Raw genomic sequence first — 22197 nt, 5'->3', positions numbered from 1 at the left:
GCCTGACAATGTCACTATATTCGTTGTCTTAATTTTTTATTTTATTTTTCGTTGATGTTTCCATATGAAAACAAGAATATTCAAAAATATCTTATTCTAAATGACTACATATTACGCAAAAAAAAAAAATGTAATTTCATATTTAACTAGTAAAGTCTAAGCATAGTGATAATGGTCAATGGTCAGAGTAGAGGTGATCATTGGTCGGGCCGGGCCGGGTCGTAGCTAAATATTCATGCCCGTTTTTCGGGCCGGTTTTTTGTGCCCAAACCCGCCCAAAATGGCCAGGTCGTGCGGGCTTTTCGGGCCGGGCCTTAAAATTAACCAAAAACGCATAAAATCGCATTCCCAAACCCGTCCCAAAAAAAAAAAATTGGGCCGAAAAATTCTGCCCAAAACCCGCCCAAAATCGGGTCGGGCCATACTTGATCAGCTCTAGGACAGAGTATAATTTTGTTAGTAATATTATGGTAACAAGCACCGGTGCATAAATATACTTCCTTAATTAGTAAACTACTATGCCATTTGTTATGGTAAACTACTTCCTTAGTTCTATTAAAGTTTACTTCCTTAATTCTGTTAGTAATATTATGGTAACATAGGAACCGTGCCGTGCATAAATAAACTTCTTTAATTACTAATATCTTAATTAGTAAAATGCAATTTCATATCTTATTTGTATAGTCTAGAAATATTATGGTAACCTGATACGAGAATCTATATAAATAATAATTTACATAAACTAGTCAGATATAATATTTTGTCACATATTTCGTACAAAAATACGGCAGGATCTAAAATACAACCAACTATCAAAGAATCACTGATTCAATGATTTCAAGGTCTGGAGAAAGAGGGCACTTCTCGTATTATATCTAGCTTCGGAGTGGTTAATAATACTGGCAAACATTTGGCTACTAACCATGCCTATAAAGTGAACTTTAGGACTATTGTTAGGGATTGTGAAGATGCACAACTTTCTCAACATGGATTTGATTTTAGTAGTACGTTACATCATATTGATTTATTAACCTTTTTATATATATAAATTTTGTATTTTTTTTAAATTATCAACTTTTTTTTTTTTTTTTTTGTAAAAAATTTAAAAATTATAGAACTTATTGGAGAACTCACTAGCATGGACGATCTTATCAATATTTCAATAACTGATACCCCAAATCACAAATTGATAATTGAGCTAGAAGACTTGCACTAAGGAATTCGAATCAGCCTATAACACTTGACATATTTAATTGTTGATGTATATCATATACAATATCTGTTTTAATGTGGACTGACAATGTTAGATAGATTGGGAAGAACCTTTTGTAAATTAAATTATGTATATCAAGATAGGTGCAGTGTAATCGATCTATGCAACTAAGACTACATTATACTCTAAAAAGAGCTTCCGACTATGTAATTTATATTTTCTTTGTTTTTTGTAATCAAAGTGAGAAAATTATAGGATCGATATTAGTAATTGATTATTAATATGGTGTCTTTCCCTTGTGCTTTCGTTGATTAATGTACTTAGATCAAAATTATTATTTGAAGACGGATGAAATCAAATCGAGTAAGCTAAGAATTTTTTATTAGGCTTACAAGACAGTGGGGGGTCACTATTAGAGTATTAATTTCTTCCCTCTTTGTTTCTACAACAACATTATCATCCATATTCAAGTCCTAATGGAATATTCTATCTATTAAGGGATTACTCAATCCAAACTCTGACTACTTACAACAAAATTTGGATATTATAATTAGATGGTATCACGAATAAAAGAATGACATGATTTATATTTACTTGATATGAAAATTTAAATGATTAATTCAAATTGGTTGTTTACTTTAAGTTATATTAGTTATGCATTTTATTATGCTTTTATATTTATATTTATTTTTATTTTTATTTTTATTTACTAATCAACTGAGTTTAATGATTTCGATCATTATTCTACACAATAGAGTCCAAAAGAATATATATATTTATGAATGTGTTACTTTTGCTTGTTTAATTCAAGAATATATGTATATCTTTTTCACACTTTACATGAATCACTATCTACATATCTAATTTAATTTTAGATTAATATAGAGTTTTCGAATTGTGAATATACAAAACTAAAGTAAAATTAAATTAACTTAGATTATAAAAAATATATCTAATGTAACTTTTTTCTAAAAAAAAAAGTTAAATACTCCGTAATATTTTCGTAGCAAAACTTATGCCAAAAATTATGCATATATAAAATAGTTTCTGGTTTTAACATAGATAATATCTAGTGAAATTTATATTAAAAATTTTCTCATTTCTATAACCATTAAATTTTCATATTTTCTTACTCATGTAATGCTCATATTCAAAATTTAAATAATATGTAATGTTATGAGTTTTATAACATTCATAGTTATAGTATAAGAATACATGTCCGTAATAAAAATACATTACATACATGATTGGTTAGTTGATAATTATGTATTTTATTCATATTATTTTAATAAATATTTTTTATTCATATAAAATTTATCAATAACCATATCTATATATTTGTGTTGTATATTCAATCATCAGTTGTTGATTGGTTGTATGGATATTATGTAATAGTTTTTGACACAATGCTTAGCTTAGAAATTGTAAAATATAGTGGTGGATAAGATATAAGGTTATTATTGTGTTTGTAGACTTAGTGAATGCGACGAGTAAAACAGGTATCAGATTGTATGGATACTGAAGCAGATGGTATGACAATTAAATTTTAGTTTTTCTTCTACTTCTCTTCTATAGTTATGTGCGGATGACAAGTAAATTTTGTTTTTCCTCTACTTCTCTTATATAGTTATGTTGGAGAAATATAATTAATTTTTTTTCAATTAATAATATAACATTATAAAAAATAAAAGGGAATAAAATAAAAGAAATGCAAATGACATAAAATACTATTCAAATCACATCATTCTTTAATTTTTTTACGTATCGGCCATTATTACAACTGAACAAAATTTTGATAATTAATTTGTTAGAGAAAATGAGCCCTTTATTACTAATTGAATTATCTTTGGATTTTTTTCCTACGGGATTAATAATGCTTTTGTCAAAAAAATTAATAATTATATTTATAAACTATGTATTGCACGGGCACTATGCTAGTTTTTACTAAAATGAAATTATTTTTTACGAATAACAGGGTTATTCTATATTATTCACCCGTTTATGTTGGACCCACCCATTTCATAGTAACTACGGACTACGGTGTAGTACTTGACGAAGTTGTTGTTGTCTTGTTGATCAATTGGGAATAAGAGCTTATTTAATTCACCTTATTTTTGCCGATCTGAACTTATCTAATCTGATTTGGTCTGATCTGGTCTGTTTTGATCTGATCTGGTCTTTGATTGTCTAATTTGACCAAATCTATAAGATAAAAATATATCAAGGGGAGTCTTGTTAGATTCGTAATAATATGTATTTTATTAAAATGTAATTTCCATAATTTTTTTCATTACTATAAAATTAAAGATATTTAAAGAAAAAAAGTTATACATATAACAATGATCTGATCTGAACTTATTTTTTCTAATTTGATCTCAATTTATTTTTGTAAAATAAGTAAAAATAAGTTGAACTAAAAAAGGAATGAGAGAAGAGAAAGAGGCAAACTGGGGTAAAGATTTACAATGAACAGAAATCATCATCCCTCCCAAAATCCGGCAACTTCATCTTCTCGTTCTTCTTCATCATCATCTTCATACTCTAATTCTAATTCCAGACATCACAACAATGTCACCAGAACTTCGGGCCCAAAACCCAATTGGAATCGCATCTCTAACAGACTCCAAAGAGTTCCATTGGAAGAAGATACTGATTATACCACTGCTCACTGTATTGTTGGAACTTGCCCTTTTATGTGCCCAGGTATATATTATACACGTTTTTTTTTTTCATTGCTTTGATTAATTAATTATAGGATTATGATAAATTTCTGCTGAATTGTACTGATCTGGGGTTTATCTAAGACTCTAAATTTGTATTTGAATTTTTTTCATGTTTTATTTTTGAAGTGCTGAATTGTACTTATTTTCTGATCCGGGTTTCTCTAAGACTCTTAATTCATATTTGAATTTTTTCATGTTTTATTTTTTATGTTTGTCTATATTGCATAGGAGTTATTTTCATTGGTTTGTGAATCACTATGAATAAGAGCAGATGAATTGGATGCTAAATCCTTTTATAGGTTATACTTGATAGTTTGTTGACTTTTGAAAGGATTATAAATCAATGAAATAATTTGGAAATCCACTGATTTAAAAATTAATAGTAATAAGGTAAAGATTTTTAGAACAATGATTTTCCTTTTTGATTGTCATGTGTTGCGAAAATTGGATTTCGGTTGGATTACTAAATTTTCTATTTTGATTCTATATGAGACAGAAGGGCTTGTGATTTAATGTTTCTTGCTTGTTTTGGGCAGAAAAGGAGAGAATCCAGCGTGAGCAGCTTCGAGATCTAGCTGTATTTGAAAGATTGAATGGAAATCAGTCAAAATCGTCCTCAATCCTCGCTGTTAAAAAGGTAAACCTATAAAACTTTTTTGTCTATTGTTGTTTAAGTGAAATTGATTGTCCTTTTGAATTGTAAATTCGTTGCATTGGTGGAGCCAGGATTTTCTGTTGAAGGAGGGAGAATTTTATGTCAAAGTTCTAATTATTGAAAACTAGTATTTAAATTTATTCATGCTTAACTTTTATATAATTCAATTTCTTAGATACATGGAACATGTATTTTCATTTATTGTATCACTATCTGCTGTACTTGAACAAGTAAACAAGCCTTGTTAATGTCCCATGCAACTACTGAGGCAAGGGATATATATTGCTTTCTCTCTATGCTTATTACTCCCTTTGTTCCATAATATAGTGCTTGTTTCTCATTTTTCATGAAAATTAAGGGTTGTAGACTAGTAGAGGGAGTGGATAAAATATTTAATAATAGGATTGTTTTATATGGAAAAGGTAAAAAAAAAAAAAAACAGTAAATAATGACATGTAATGAAGTATTGGATATAGGGGTAAAAAATAATTGATGGTACAAATATTTGTGAAAATGTAGGGGTATCCTGTATGGGAAAGGTAAAAAAGTAGGTGTATTATGATAGAATTATGTAAGATAAAAATAGAAATATTAGTAACACACAGTTTGGAACACCTAAAAAAGAAAACATGTACTTCGTATTATATAATGTGATGGAGGGAGTACTATGCCACTTTTTTTTTAAGTGCTTTTTTTTTGTCTCCGCCTATGGTTGCTTATGGTTGACTTAATATTTTTTGGGTCTCTTCTTTGGACAAGTAGCCTACTACTCTAGTCTCTAGTAGGTTGTTTTCAAGTTTTGAGTATCAAGAGATGGAAAGTGGCATTTTTAAATTTTTTTATTTATTTTTATATTTCCTTTGGAATTCTTACATGGTAAACAAGGTTTTATTTCTTTGTCTGTTTAAAATTTGCTCTTGTTAAGTTGTGAATATAGTTGACAAACTTATTATAATAGTCATTTTGTGTATGAACCCCATTTTTTCTCACTAGTTTTGCAGAACTATCTCAATGAAGGAAGTTTAAGCATCAGATATACGCCCTCTGCCGGTTTTGGAGGACACATTAGATTACCTTATGAAGTTGGATTCATCTGAACATTCTTTTCTCGTTCTTCATGATTTCATCTCTGATAGGACAAGGTCCATTAGGCAAGATCTCAGCATGCAGAACATCAACAATGATAAAGTGATCTGCATGTACGAGAAAATGGTATGCTATAATTGTTCATTTTTATCCTTCGTTTTTAAGTGCACAACTGCACATATAGATTTGTGTGCGTAAAGAAGATCAGGAAAAGCTTAGAACACCTGAATGAATTCATGTTATGAGCTCCCCTTAAATGGATAGTATTATTCAGTATGAGTGAATAGCATAGTTATACTTTTCCTTGTCTATCTCAAAACTTATGTGGAACCATTAGTATAGTTCAGGGTTGCTGCTCAAGTGCTCAAGCATAGCATTCATCACCATTTGTGGGCGTTGACTTTTGAATAAAGTCTGGCATAACAAATGAGTGGAGGACTTCCTAAGGGTCTCAAAGACAAAGAAGTTTACTTGGAAAGATTGGCTCAAACTTTAACCTTAACAAGTAGTTTTGGGAGCAATGTTTTGCTCTAGTTTGGGGAACATGTGGTTTGGTTATGATATATAGTAGCACCTTTGTATTTCTCTTATCAACCCCAGCGGCATAAAATCTTGTATATGTATACCCTTTCATATTGTTTTGGTCAATGATTGCATAATAATCCGTATCATACCAATATCTATCATATAGCAGTATGATTTTTTTTTTTTTTTGTGGGATCATTAAATCCAGACTCTTGGCGGACTATTCACTTTTAGTTGTTATTATGTTAAATAGGTCACTGAATTCATGCATGTGCTCGTAGTGGTATGTGGTATGTCATTGATATTTACTGCCTAATTGTTCATTGGTAAAAGTGGATACCATGTACAGGGAGAATTTTGATGATACCTTGATGTGCAAAAGAATATCTTTGGTGTTTAGCATTTCATTTAAGCAAAGTTGTTGAGCTGGGTACATATGGCTAAACTTGTATAACAATGTATTCCCTGTTTTTAATATAGCTTTGGGAACCCTGTAAAAATTTTGGTAAGTTCATTAAAAAAGGAAGTTTTCCATTTTGCTTATTTTATTATGTTATAGTCTCTTATATTGTCCAAAAGGTCTTTTATTTAATTTTTTTAAATGCAAATTAACCCGCTAAAGGACCGAAAAATAACATATCAGTAATCAGAGAATTGAAGTTAAAGCAAAGTCAATTTCATTGTACACAGACTACACACTATACTATAACGGACTTTATGAATACAGGCCATGCAATTTGACTGAAGTACTAACCTTCACATAGAAATCTGGTGGAGAAAAAGTATTGAAGTGAGTTTTGCTAAAATCCAAGTGTCATCCATCGCCCAATTTGACTGAAGTACTAACCTTCACATAGAAATCTGGTGGAGAAAAAGTATTGAAGTGAGTTTTGCTAAAATCCAAGTGCCATCCATCGCCCAAGTATGCCCTTACCTGAAAATGTCATGCAGAGTTCAGCTTAAGAACCGTAGTAGATCAGGCAGAACCAGAAATTAAAATTATCACTAATTAGCTGACCTTCAAGGTCTTCTTCACTTCTAACCTAGGAGCAAGGAGGCCGACTTGCCCAGTCAACAAAATAGGAAATAATGGGTTACCAAGTTTTCTGAGTTGTACTTGTACTCTAGCCGCCTCAGGGCCAGTTTTTATTATTATTGGCTACTGTGTCGCTTTTTACGCATGAACTACTTGTTTGAAGTTGGTAGCTAATATGATGCTCTGACTATTGTGTTACATTGATCATGAATAATGCAGATTAGGTTTCATGTCACCTCCCACCACAAGCTTAGAAGATGTGAGGGTGACAGCACCACTTTATCTTCAATCCATCATCTTAATATGCAGCAGCTCACAAAGTGCCTTGGATCACTATATAACCTATATGATATCAACCGCACTTCAGATTCTTTGAGGCTGAATATCGATCTTTATTTGTCCTCCTTCATCTTGAGACTCATAGCCATTCAACGGTTGCTCTCTTCTTTGATGCTACTCTTGGTATGATTTTGATTGTTACAGTTTTCTGCTTTGGTTTATTATACTGACTTTTAATACAGCTGATATTATCTATAGGGCGAGTCTCTATCTTTGTGGTTTTCTCGTCTATCTTCATATATTGTTAGCTCAAAGGAGATGTGCTTTGCGCGAACAGTGTTAAGGTACTTACTTTTTGCCATGCTAACATATGACTCATTGTTTATACCAATGGACTATTTTTTTAAGGTCACTGTCTCATTAAATTTACTTTTATTGTAACCCCTTTCTTACTAGGTCTTTTCGGATGGGCAATTTTTGGCGTTTCTTTCACACTGTAGCATCAGAGGCAACTAACCTACAGTTCTGCATCATTGAGCCTTACATCATGGAGGTTGGTTCTTTGATAAGATCTTTTACCTTGGTTTTTTTTATAAACGATTTTCAATATGGCACTGTTTTCCAATATTATAAAACACTTTTTAAGATGGCATAGGTAATATTTGATGGTTATAAACCTTTTTCCAAAATGGCGTTGTAAATAGTAACTCATGTCAGGGATGGTAAGTAGTTGAAAGGATTGAATAGATGGAATTATGTGCTTATTCAGTATTGCATTCCAAATGGATCGTGAATTCTTGAAGTTGTTCAATTGTTGAATTTGGACATTTGTTATGGTGCTTTGCTAAGGTGTTGTCTTTTTGTGAATAAGTTTGCATTTTTTAATCCATACTTGAAATGATGGGAATATAAGGTTTTTTTTTTTTTTTTTTTTTTTTTTTTTTTTTTTTTTTTTTTTTTTTGGAAACTAGAGTGATGGAGATACCTGACCAAAATGATGGAGAAAAAACACTTTGGTGATACTCCCTCCGTATTTTTTAAATGCATCATTTTCCTTTTATGGGTGTTTTTTTTTAAATGCATCACTTCCTTATCTGGTAACTTTATACTATATTTAATCATTTCTCTCTCTTACTTTAAACCCCACTTAAATTATTTTATCATTTCTCTCTCCTTCATGGTCCCCACTTATATAATAAAAATATTTATTCTCCCTCACATTCTTTCTTTTTCTTGGTCCCCATCTAACTTTTACTATAATTAATTATTCACCCACTCACAATATTATATTACTCTCCTAAAACTCCGCGCATCACCAAGTGATGCAAATAAAAAAAAACGGAGGGAGTATATTAACTTTATTAAGAAATGTACTAGTATTTTTGTGAATTAGTAAAGGTTTATACCCAGAATTAGTTACGAGTCATCATAAAAGCCATTCATCTTATGTTACCATGAATGAAGTATTACAGGAAAGGAAAGGAGAATTTGCACATGGTCCTTATCGAACTAGAGTGAGCATATAACAAGCTACTAAGAGAAGTGTTGGCAATAACTGGAAAAGATATACCACATAAGTATAAGGATATCTATTGAGACGTGAAATCTATTGGCGGAGATATAGAGGATTAAGGTTCTTAATGTTCTTTCCTCTTTGCAGTAGTTTTGCATAACATGGTTTATCCAGCATGAGATATCGTGGTGTTTGTTTTTTGCGGATGATGTATTATTAGTTAGTTGTGATGGACAATGGGGCTGCCGCATAAGTGTAATGGACCCGAAGCTGAAGCCACCATTATGGGTTCACACTCGGAGGAAGAGAGTGAAAGAGACACATGTCTAAGGAGGAGGGAGCAAGCAACAATAATCAAGAGAAATAGGGGACAGCAAGGCACTAGTGGACAAAGGTAATTAATGATCCACTAAGGAAGGAGCAGCAACAATTATTCAGGCTTGATACCCAGATGCAGTAGAGACAAACTTCACTAATGTTAGGTTATCCTTTATTTCCTTGTAGTATGCTTGAGTATATAAAATAGGTAGTAGTTTGTGCTGAGGAGATTTTTGTATTGTGGAATGAGAGAGAGTGGTAACCAAAGTTACTAAGAGAGTATAGCCTCAATTTCTCAAACTAGAGTAATAGCCTAAAGCTATTAATCTATCTTTTTTAAACCCTTTTTGCCATTATCAATCAAAATCAAGTTTTTTATCTTTTTTATTGTTTTTTTTTTTTTTTTTTTGTTCAATATACAAAGTCAGATTTCCAGTCTAGTATGTTCAAAGTGGGAGAAATAGAGACAATTGTGACATTAGGTCGTAAGAAGTTAGAACACACTTCCTTCATCTCTCGTCTCTTTTTCCCTCTTTTCTTCAGGGTTTTGGTATATTTGTCATCTTAGGCTGGAAGCCTGGAAGTAGTCAACTTTGTTTTTTTTTTTTTAATATTTTATTTTATAGATTCAATTTATGTGTTTTAGCTTCTATTAGTCTCCCTTATGGAATTATGGTAAGTCTAGTTGTTTTTCCGCAGTATATTACTAATTGATTTGTTGAAGGGGATTCATTTGGTTTTGAAGAAAAATGTCAAATTTTCTTTATAATCAGTTAATTAAACCAAAAATCAACTCAAAACTGCAATAGAAAGGGTGCATGAAGAATTGTCAAATATATAATACTTTTTAATTATTAATGATCGTAGTCTCATTGAAGAGAAGTTTTGTTTGATCCAATATGATATGTGTTAGTGAGGTTTTCTTTTCTATTGTAAATGTCATATGACTTTCAAAAAAAAAAAAAAAAAAAAAAGGCAAAGAGTTACTTGATAGTGGATGTTTTAAGTACGTCAAATTAACTTTACAAAGAAATGAAGATGTTAATCAAGTCTAGATGGCTTAAAGCAGATGGGCTATTGTGCGATGCTGCGATCCTAGCTTGAATTTATGGTTAAAGAAAAATTAAATAGGGCAACACTTGGACCAACTTTATAAAATGGTTGGGCATTTGAGAAAGGATCATATTATGAAGATGAGTGTAGCAAACATTGTTGTGTGGGAACACCTTAAGGGATTAAATTATGAATGTAGATATTTCTAGGAAAGTTGAACTTGCAGATACTTTGGATAATATATAGGAAAATCGCCTACATTAATTTGGACAATTGAGTCAACAATCCGCAGATGCACCATTGAGGAAGGTAGGGTTGGAATAGTGGAGATTTCAAAAGAAATTCGGAGTGGCCAAAGATGAGTTGGATAACGGGAGTTAAATATGACATGAAGAAGGTTTGCAAGAGCTTTTTGCATTAGATAGAAGTAAATGGAGGAAAAGGATCTCTGTAGATGACCTCATGGGTGAGACTCTAGTTCATGCTAGTCTCATCCTTTTGGGAAAATATGGCTTTGGAATTGTTGCTGTTTGTAATAATTATTACTTCCTTTCAAGCATGGTCTTAAAGAAAACATATGATACTTGTATATTGTGACCTTTATGTTTTTTTCCCTCTCTATCCTCCTCTTTTCTCATTAGGGTTTTGGTCAGTTATCTTAAGCTGGAAATTGTTAGCTTTGGGAATTCTTTCTAAATATTACATTTTTTTCTTAATTCAATAAAATGCTTGATTGCTATTGCGTTAGGCTTCATGCATAGGCACACTTTTTTATTCACTGATTACCTCTACTTCTCTTTTGCTTGATCTCTATAAAGTGAAAACTGTCCAAACTAAAAAAAAAAGTATTACTGCTTTGTCTTTTTCTTACTTAATTTTTAATTTCCATTTCCATTTCCATTTTCTGGCCCTTAGGCTTAAGACAGGTTGCCATTCTCAACAATGACTTCTAATTTTCTTCCAACTACTCCTCCAAAGTACAGTACCACTATATGCAGTTTGAAGCTCCTAATTGGTCCTTATAATTTAGCTGTTCTGAATGCTTATTGCTCACAACCTGTTAACCTTAGGTTTGTAGATCTCACAGGTAGAAAATCTAGAAATTTTAAAAACTGGTGCTTAGTTTCGCATGAGGATGCATATCGATTCCAAAGGATGTGTTTTTTTTCTCCAAGCCTGCAAATGTTATAAAATATCCTGTTGTCTCCAAAACTAGTGCATGTATTATTACTATTGTTTCTCGATTTATTAATATCAGTGCTTCCAACAGGGCCGTCGCGTTAAATTTCGGGGCCCTGTTCTAAACTATAAAATGGGGCCCTAACGGAAAAAAATTATAATACTTAAATATTATTTCAAAAATAATATCATATTACAAGGATATATATATACTTCAAAAAAGAAATCTAATGTACTCAGACTATTATTTGAATAATTAACAACATCATATACAACTTCATGCTAATCTAAACCTTCAAGTTATTTAAAAAGAGCTTTTCTTCTAACACTTTTGGAAGCAAATTCATCAACCAAGTCTTCATATTGTATCTTCTCCAAAAGATCGTTTTCGATCGCTATTAATGCTAACCCATTAAGCCTTTCTTGTAGCATAGTAGATCGCAAGTACGTTTTCAACAGCTTCAATTTAGAAAAGCTTCTTTCTGCAGAAGCAATAGTCACAGGAATAGTGGATAATTAGCCGTTTGATAATAAACGAAAATCAAGAGAAGTTATGGTAAAGACTGAAAAATTAATTCTTCCATTGAAAATTGGAAGAGGAAGGTGAGATAGTTACTAATTATTTTTGGGTAAAATAAGAAGGTTAATGAGAATTTAGCATTGAATGAGATATGGAATAAAAAAAGTGATGGAAATTTCATATTCAAAGTAATGAAATTAAATTGGAGATTGGAATTTGGAAAGCTTGATATTGAAAATGGAAGGTAGTAGATTGATTGTGGTCTTGATAACGATGATGTACTGTACGTTTAATGACTGACTGACTTTTGATTTTTTTTTTATTTATTTTTATTTACTTTGGTTGGGCTTTAATTGAAAATGGGCCCCATAAAATTGGGGGCCCTGTGCAATAGGTCTGTTTGCACAGGGAGAGGGCCGGCCCTGGCTTCCAAAGTTCCAACACTTCCTAGTTCCAATAATATCGATAAAATTCCTTTACCTTGATAATCCAAACTTCTTATAGAGATTAATCTTTTGATAGCCTGAATCTTTTGTGAGAGACCAGTTAAATCTATTTGTTTCTTCAACAAAATTATTCCAAATGCTATTTGGTAGATGTATAACAAGTGCCAAGGTGGGTAGCTATTATTTAACTAAGTGTTCAAACAAAAGAGATTTGGTATATGCTGCTTTTAAGCTCCTTTTCTTCCTGAAAACTTCATTATCGTTCTTATATTGAGTTTGTTTCACTTTGTTTTAAGGTTAGGGCACCTGCTGTAGCGTGTATAAATTCCAGTGGCTACAAGCTTCATCCTTATCCATTAACGTCTCTTTCAAAAATCCTGATGATTAAGGTATAATTTGGTAAATATCTTCTGTTTATTAAAATTTTTTAGTTGTACGTTATATGAAGTAACACCGAAATTTGGATTTGGAAACCACCAAGCAAACTGGATTTTCCCATCCCAAGGGAGGATTTCAGTGCAATCTTTTCCCGTGGTTGGAGCTGCTGGAGAAGTGAGTTTCTCTGCCATTTACTTTTATCATTTCAATGCCATGTTTTCATATTGAGCTGTTCAGATGATGGTTGTTTCTTATACATTAATTTTATAAGAATCTTCAGTTAAGCACAAGGTTTGAATTCCTCTCTTCTCCTTCAGCAACCTCCTAAAGATGAGGAGGAGGAGGAGGATAAGGACGATGTGATTGGGGGGAGGGGGGGGGTATCACATACATACCTCTACTGTTCACTCACCTTGAATCCATAATACCGCATATTTACTTTTAATACTGTCTAGTACTCCCATTGTTTTTTCTTAGAAGAGGAAAATAGGACTTTTGACACTATAGGCTTTGTTGACATAAGTTATGCATCCCTATGTGCTAATCTTATATTTTCGGAAGAAGTGGCCAACTTGAAGTAAGCCTGTATCTGATGTCAATATGTGGTGTTTGTCTTAAATACAAAGAATGAGGTAATCCTGTAACTGGAAAATTCTGCTTGCAAAAGATGTCAATGTGAAATTAATTATATTGATTTTACAGGGACAATAACAATATAATAATATATGCTTTCCAGAACCTGTTTCAGCAGGATTTAAACTGGGTTGCTGTTGTAGACTGAGGATGTATATCTATACTGTTGCTGGCCACACAGGCATATTTGTCCCACATCCAATTTGCTTGTAGAAAGTACTTGTTATTTAGGATTTTCCTGTTGTGCTGTTGCAAATGAAGTTCGCTTTGAGATGCCAATAAATGGCCCAGTTTTATTGCTAATTTGCTGTAAAGGTAATAATAAATCAATCAATCATATTGTTATATGGTTAGCATTATACTATCTGATTCCCTGTGAAATTATGACCTCTTTTACTCTCCCTTAAGCTATCCTCACTTCAAAATGCGTTAGGTTTTTGCTTTGTTATCTGTTGTTAGCTAACTACCATGTTATATGAATACATGATGCACTTTTTTTTTCTTTTTCTTTTTATGCCCAACCCTATCTTTAGTATGAACATGTCTTACTAATTTTTTTCCTATTGAATGATTATTTGAATACTTGTGAGTTTCGATGAAGTGAATGATCAATCTCCTTGACTACCCTTTCATCGAAAGAAGCACGGAAACTTCTAGTATCCGAGGTCTTCCTGTTTTTGTGCTAATGAAGCCCAAAAATGGTGGGACTTGAAGCAGCCGTTTCTGTGCTACATACTCCTACTTTTAAGGAGACCTATTCCAATAATGTGCTAAAATGACTTGTGATATTTGGTATCTTATACTCCTTCCATTCTTGAAAGTTTATCCCGCTTTTCAATTTGATTCGTTTTTAAAAGTTGAACTCACTTCTACTTTAGTCTTATAATGAAAAATCCCTTTTACAATCTTACCCTCATACCCCACACTGTTTATGGCATTTTATAATCTTTCACTTGCTTTATCCACTTTTTAGTTATTCACCTACCTCTTTACCTTGTCTCTTTTACTTTATTCATTTTTTTTCCCTTACACCCATTCACTCTTTCCATGCAGTCCACATTCCTGAAAATAAGAGTCTACAATTGAAAAGTTTAACTTTCGGGAACATTCTTGGGTGATGTTTCCTCTAGTTTTATTTTGAAAAGTTTTTACCCACAACGTTCAAGTCTAATACCTTGTTTACTATTGCAGGGATGCAAGCGTTTCGATTGAAAAGTGATGTAAGAGTAGATAGTAATGCTATTGGAAAGTAAGGTGGAGGAAAGAGAAAATGAGGTGGAGGAAGAAAGAAAGGAGGGAGAAATTTTGGGCAACATCCGCAATAAGGATGCTCTAAACCCAATTACATTACCAAAGAAACTCATCTTGATGGAATATTGGATACTTTTTCAAAACTTTCAAATTTGTATTAAGTTATTATAGAAGGGAGGGACAAACAATTCTTGTAGGGGAGGTCCAACATAGTTGAGCTGGCTTTCAGTCTTCTAATTTTTTCATCTACTACAAAAGACCGGCAAAGTCCGAATTTGTAAAAGCCATGTTATTCTTTCTTTCTTAAAGGGAGGATTTCTTTGGTTTGTTACATGTTTTTGCGTCTTCAATTTCTATGGGCAGTGTTCTGTTCCTGCTAGATACATCTGATCAAAAGGAATTGAAGGTGAGATAACTTTTTAATTAGCATGACAAATAGACAAACTCATCATTAGGAGAAGGTATTTTGATTTTATATCAGTCCTTTTGAATTAAGAATCCAGAGCTAACTAGCAAGAGATGTACTGTATTTGGATCAAAATATTACCTAAAATGACATATTATGGATGGATATGAGGTAGTATAAAGCAAGCTGAGTTGCATGAGTCCAAAAATGAGTGCCTCAAAAAATGTTGCTCGTAACTAGCTTTCGTAATTTTGTAAACTACTCAGCATGACAGCATTAGCTCAGACAGTATGCCTGGAAACCAGTTCATGACTCAGAAGTGAGTCATTTTACTCCAACAAAAGGAACAGAATAACAAAATCACCGGGTGGTTATCAACTCAATTACAATTGGTAAAATTCTTTACAAGTTAAATTATTGATATCCGTTTTACAAAGAAAAGATGAAATAGCTCTTTTCGATTCAGCAAAGACGAAAGCAGAGATATGTCATGCTGAAAGCAGAGTGACGGCTACAAACATGATTAAAGCTAAATTGAAACACAATGCAACAACTGTGAAGAAAGCCTGCAGAAATTTACAAAAACACTAGTTCAGTAATTTGAGCAGCCAACATAGAAGACACAGCATAATTTAGTGATATACTAACCTTTCCCCGTGACTCAAATTTGTATCTGACTGTAAACCATGACAATCCCCTATCTACAAGTGGTGCAAGGGCAAGGGCAAGGGCACTGTAATCAAGTAAATAATGTCAGATAAATTCACATGTAAAAGGGGCAATTGTGTAGTGTATGGAATATCTAGATATCCAGGCATGCATTAAAAACATATGCAATGGGCATAAATTGCAAACCAATGCACCCATACAGAAAACACACAATGGTCCAACACTCACATCACATCTTATCTATATATCTTTTTACTTAAGAGAAGACTTTAGATCACACAAATCAATTGGCTATGGAAGGATCAACTCCCTAGGCTTATAAGGTTGTCATTTCTCTTTACTTCTACAACGTTAGACAACTCACATAAACACAACATAATTTAGCCTTTGCACCTTTTATATCCCTTCTTTCCAGTCTGATCCCTAATCCCTATCATTCTAGTTACCAACTTACCGTCAACTCTACCAGATGAACATAGAGTGATGGAAACTGGATGACACCCTGCTTTAGTTCACAAATAATATGGGTTTTGGAGAAAGGGAAATGGAAAGAGTGTTTAGCTTTACTAAATGGACCAAGCAACTACTTGGGAAGTTGTCAGTGAAAGGGAATATTAAAAGCAGCAGTTTATTAAGTATTTATTTGTCCCATTTATGAAGCTGTATTACTATAAAGTTCTTCTTAGCAACCTAAGTTACTAGTTCGTAGCTAATCATATAGCGGTAGAATTGATAGCTTACCCTGCTGCTCTTAAAGCTTAGTGACTTGGCTTCCTGCCCAAACCATGGCCATTACTTTTAGAAATCTGCATCCAATATATGTAAAATGACTTTAGAAAATAATTACTTGATCAGAATAAAACATTATTGGTATAACACGCAGTTACCTTGAAACAGCAGCAAGATAACCCATTTTTCCAGGTGCTGGAGCAAAATAGAACCTGAAGCAACAGGTGGAAATTCAATGTAAGCAATTGCACAACACAACAAACTGCACTCAGTTACCCCCCCCCCCCCTAAAAAAAATAAAAAAAATATTGCATCATCTCCCAAGGGTACACTTTTCCAAGAACAGGATACAAATAGGCAGGGATGCTACAATTAAGGAACCAATTTGACCACCACCACCCAGTATGTTCCCTGTGTTAATAGGAAATGTGCAGGTCCAGAAATACACAAATTCCCTCAGAGTCTAACAGACTCAACACTTTTATTTTCTAGTTACTCACCACACCAAGAGAAAGGTAGTAAGGTAATAGGCTGTGTTCAGTAGACCATATGACAGTACTCCAGAAGCTCCATATCTTTTCAACTGCTCCAATATTCTGTCAAGTTTGCACAATAATTAGTAATCAGCGAAAAAGTTATCCTACAGTAGTTTGTTCAGATGAGAGAATTTGGAGAGGAGAGTAGGGAATAATTTTTCTCTAGTGATGTTGGAGACTGGATAATGGAAGAGAAAAGGAATAGGAGTGTTCTATTTTCTCTCCCTCATTAGTGAACAAAACCCTTCCAAAGTTCAAAAAAAGTAGGAAGGAATATCTTCCCCTTCCCTCTTCTCTCTCTTATCCTCTCCTACAAATATGTAATTTAAATACACAGTATGTGAGAATCAAGAAAAATGGAATTGAAGTGCATACATTAAGCAAGTACAAATTGTGCATAACAGTAACAAACTCACTTCTAATATTTAGAAGCATAAAAGGAAAGCATAAACAGATTCATTCGATCACTGCACTGGAGCATGCTTCAGTTCCTCTGTTCACAAGAACAACCATTACACCTAGCTACACTACAGAATCTATAGCTGATAGAATCAGATGCACTAATGAAAGGATATTCAGACTTCATATCATTTCTTGACAGACTCAGGACTTTCACTCACACCTCATAGCTACACAGAAGTAACAAATTTTAGGCCGAGTGAATTCTCCTATATCAACCATATTTATGCATATGCACGAAAGTCAGCTACTTATAGCAATTGATGTCATAAATCTTATGATGACCTTTCATACCTCCTTGTAAATTTACTCACAAGTCACAGCACAACACTGAATACCTCAGGATGTTATGGTTTCTCATCAAAGCAAATATATAATTCATTTGGATTTAATGGTCATTCTAGTTAAAATACAGTCTATATAGATGATTATCTGAATAAAGGGAATCAAATTAAATGTTGGAGAAAAAAATTCAATAGAAAATGGTAACATAAGAAACACAATGTTGGAGGACTCCTGAACAAATAGAACTTTCACTTTCTAACAAATTTTGTTCACAATTTTTGTCGAGGTTGAACTATAATGGGCAGCTTCAAAAAGAGCAAGTGAGCAATACCACAGCAGTGCTGTTGTGACAATTTTTTGGTGTATTTGGTGGGGACAAAATTCCTGTATCTTTATTTGAGCTTTATCTTTTGAGTTGGTGTGAGACCAATTTATAATAATGCTCAAGGAGCACTAAAGCAATAACGGTCCTGCTGCGCGGCCTGCACCAGGTGCACTTCAGTGTGCCTCATTAAAATAAAAAATGACTGATTTGCAACTCTTGTGCGTGACTCAGGTGCACCTTGCCTATAGCAAAAAAAAACGTTCTACCTGAATTGCCTAGCACCTAGGTGTGCCAAGGCACACTTTTTATACTCTGTGTGAGACATAATAGCTTATCTAGGGTCTCTATGGACTATGACTGACTGAGGCTATTAAATAGTCATTCAATTGGGGAAGTTTGAAGAAACTGGCATGATCTGTAATCTGAAACATTGATCAAGGACAGTCTGTCCTCTTTCTGAATAATCAATTTTCATCTGTTAATATATTATATTTCTTATAACCAAAGAAAAGGTCATATGAGTTCAAACAAGGACTAATAAGCTTAATAAAGTTAAATAACTTCAGAAAAAAATTCTGATGCGATCTAATAAGTTAATTAAATTTTATCATTGGAATAAGTTCAAACAAGTTTGATCGTTTGTATGGGTTCAGGCTAAATAAGTTTTCATCAGAATTACTAAGTTCACTAAACAGAATAGCAGCGAGAAGAATGGCAAATACCATTTACCCAAGTAACTTTCTCAAGCTCACTTTTGGTAGCTCAAAGATGGCTGGTTCAGCAGTTTTATTTTTAGTTTTTAAGAACGGACTCGCAAGCTAAATTTAGAAGAAATGCGAAGCTAATCTTCACTTAGTAGCGCATTAAAATAAAGTTATTTTTCATAGATTCCAAGTATGTGAAATTCCTAATCCTAGAAGTGCAACACTGCAGTTTCACTCCAAACTAAAAAACGGCAAAAATTAGACAAAGAAACACCCAAACTAACCAGAAGAAAGGACATCATGGTTACACAAATGCAAACTTCCACTCCAAGTACTCATTCATCCTTATAGTTTCTAATGTCAGCTAGCTCAGCTAATAACGATGGTTCCAAATTCACCTCATTCATCAATACTTGTGCATAAAACTAGTCTTCAACTCTTCCATCAACAAAAATTCCATCGCAACACAAGAAATAGGGCCACCCAAAAGCCAAAACAATTTTCTTGGATCAGGAAAAGGCAATGACTCACAATTGAGGAGCCGTCCCCTGCCGAGCAGGTGGCCACGAGTCATTACACACTCTTTGCACAACAAATTCGCTTTGAAGTACTACATGGGGTGTTATGCTTAACTGCTGTAAATCTCCAAACAAAAACAAACCATACACAATATCACAATTAAGGGTTTTGGAAGACCTTCTTCTTCTTGAATGCCATAATCTTATAAGTGGGTTCGGCTACATGAACCAATATGAGGATTTCCCAGGAGGTCACCCATCCTAGTACTACTCTCAATCATTGAGGATTTCCCAGGAGGTCACCCATCCTAGTACTACTCTCCATCATTGAGGCTCATGTCAAGCGACGTGACAAAGTTTTACACTGGCTACCACAAGCCTACCGTAACCCTCCTCTTATCCAGGCTTGTGACAATTAAACTATTTTTATCCATTAATACATGTATAACATAATGACATTCAAGAAAACTAAAAATCCAATCACATCACCATGAATTACCACAATTTTATAAAAATGATACATACAAATAATTTCGAGGCAAGAGCTCACCGTAGTACCACCGTTATTAACTGAATGGAGTGTAAAATGGTGATGATAATTCCAAGAAAATTGTGATTAAGCTTGAGATGGGGTATTGCTGAATTTATAACCCAGTGACTCTGCATTATCATATTGCTAGTTTTTTTGCACACGACCCAATTATTCTGCAATTCAAACAGAATTTCAACATTTCCATAAACAAAAAATAAATAAAAATAAGGAAATGGGATATTCATAGAAAAAGAGATGAGTAAAATACCTTATTGTGAGGTGACGGCCACAATGAATTACAGCAGATTTTGTTCACTGAGAATGACATTGACATGGAACTGAATAAAGGGATTGATTTTTTTTTTTTTTTTTTTTTTTTTTTTTTTTTTTTTTTTGAGCAACAAGGGATTGATTGAGTATACAAAAACGATGATTTTCTTTCCGGTATATTGGATATATCTAATGACAAAATTGTATGTTAAGTAGCGGTTTTAGAGCAAAGACTTGCTTAATGCCCCGGTTCACTTCACCTTATTTTTGCTGCTGAATTAGAACTGAAATTAATTTTACTGAACTGAAATTATTTTGTTAAACTGAAATTATTTTTACTAATTTTCTATTATATTTCTTTTTTAAACTTATAAATTTTTATTAAAGTGAAATTATTTTTACTTTATTGAAATTTAAGGTGAATTGAACAGGGTCTAAGACGTAGGATGACATCATCAATTTTTAATTTTCTGGTCTTAAAACAAGACTTTTTTGTTTTTTTAATGCATTTAAGAAACTGAGTGCTACAAAAGCTGAAGTGAAGTCTTGAAGGGAGTCTTGAAAACTCAAAACTCAACTGAAGACTCAACCCTAAACTCTATACACAGTGTTTTTCCCTATATACGCATTAAAACATAACGTTTTGATAAATTAAAAAATTATTTGACTTTTTTATTTTTTGAATACATTAATAATTTGATTTTCATACAAAATGTGTATCTGCATTGTTTTATATTTTTTTGTGAAACCAATTGTAGGTTGTTAATATATACAATATATATATTTTTCCCCCTTCCCACTCACACCACGCGCACCACCTATGCATCGGCCGCTGACAGCAGCAGTGTAATACCCTGTATTTTTATATAGTTTATAAATTAAATTATTATTTTAAACGTATTTAAATAATTTGAAATGAATTATTTACGGTATGTTAATATTTAAAAAGGAGTATTCAAATTAAAAACCCATTTATTATTTATTTACATGGTTTGAAAATATTCTATTTTTATATTTATAAACTTTGGGGCATACTTAATTTATAAAGGAGTTTTAAAGTCAAAAGAATTTTAAATAAAGTCAAAAGACCAATTTGAGTGGAAGTGGGAATCATTAAAGGTAAAAAGGGAAAGTCAAGGGGGAAGAGGGTTTTAGAGAGGAGTATAAATACTCACCCTAACGCAAAAATCAGATTTTTGCCCAAGGTGATAATCCAAAGAGGTAAACTCTCTATCTTTCTTAGTTTTCCTCCTTAATTCCCTTCTCCCTCACCTCACACATGCCACCTACACACACACGGTGGCCGGCCACCACCACCATTGCCACCCACCGGCCGACCACCGTCACCTGCAACAACCGACATCAATCGCCGCCGACGTGGAGGGCCCTCCCCCGTGCGTGTATGCATGTGCAAGAAAGAAAAAAAAAAACTCTTCTTGTTTTAAATTAATTTGAATTTGATTAATTATTGTTGTGGGTGTTGTGTGATTATTTTAAGATGCTCTTAATGATGTTTAATATATATATAATTTTTAGATTTGGTTTTGTGTGAAAAAACCCCAAATTGATTAAACCCTAAATTTCTAATTTGATGTTATTGAAGAAATTTGATTGTGGTTGATTAATACAATTGAAATTAATCTTTCTAAACTAAATTACAGCAAGTTTAAGGGTTTTAATATTGCTTGAAATTTTATATAGAGGCTAAAATAATGTATTCTTGAAAGGATTTTAATTACCCATTAATTGAGAAGAAAAATAGGTGGTTCTACTTAAATTTCAGCATGTTTTAGAAGGTTTAAAAGTGTTTTAAGGAGTGTATATATTGCTGGAAATTTAATATGAATAGGTATTAATGTCTCTTTGTATTTGTGGGTTGTAGGAGACTTCCAAGTGAGTGATTTCGTGCAGTTATGGCGATTTTGAGATCATATTTGAGGTATGTTCGCGTACTCA

The 22197-nt window shown here is 32.9% G+C and overlaps 1 protein-coding gene and 1 pseudogene across 1 annotated transcript; one reads left to right on the top strand and one right to left on the bottom strand.

The window, feature by feature from the left end:
- Positions 1–3642: 3642 nt before the first annotated feature.
- On the top strand, positions 3643–15141 carry LOC110696932 (annotated as a pseudogene).
- Positions 15142–15566: 425 nt separating this feature from the next.
- LOC110696931 lies at positions 15567–20519 on the bottom strand. Its single transcript, XM_021874260.1, has 7 exons — positions 20240–20519; positions 19990–20144; positions 17113–17208; positions 16771–16824; positions 16625–16689; positions 15863–15947; positions 15567–15780 (listed from the first exon to the last, which is right to left on the bottom strand). The coding sequence occupies exons 1-5, from the start codon at positions 20303–20305 to the stop codon at positions 16635–16637; spliced, it is 426 nt and encodes a 141-aa protein (XP_021729952.1). The 5' UTR covers positions 20306–20519; the 3' UTR covers positions 15567–15780; positions 15863–15947; positions 16625–16634.
- Positions 20520–22197: the final 1678 nt, after the last annotated feature.

Source organism: Chenopodium quinoa, unplaced genomic scaffold (assembly GCF_001683475.1).
Source record: "Chenopodium quinoa cultivar QQ74 unplaced genomic scaffold, ASM168347v1, whole genome shotgun sequence".
In the NCBI taxonomy this organism is placed as follows: domain Eukaryota; kingdom Viridiplantae; phylum Streptophyta; class Magnoliopsida; order Caryophyllales; family Amaranthaceae; genus Chenopodium; species Chenopodium quinoa.
Note: the sequence above shows the minus strand (reverse complement) of the source record. Positions and strands in the feature narration are given on the sequence as shown.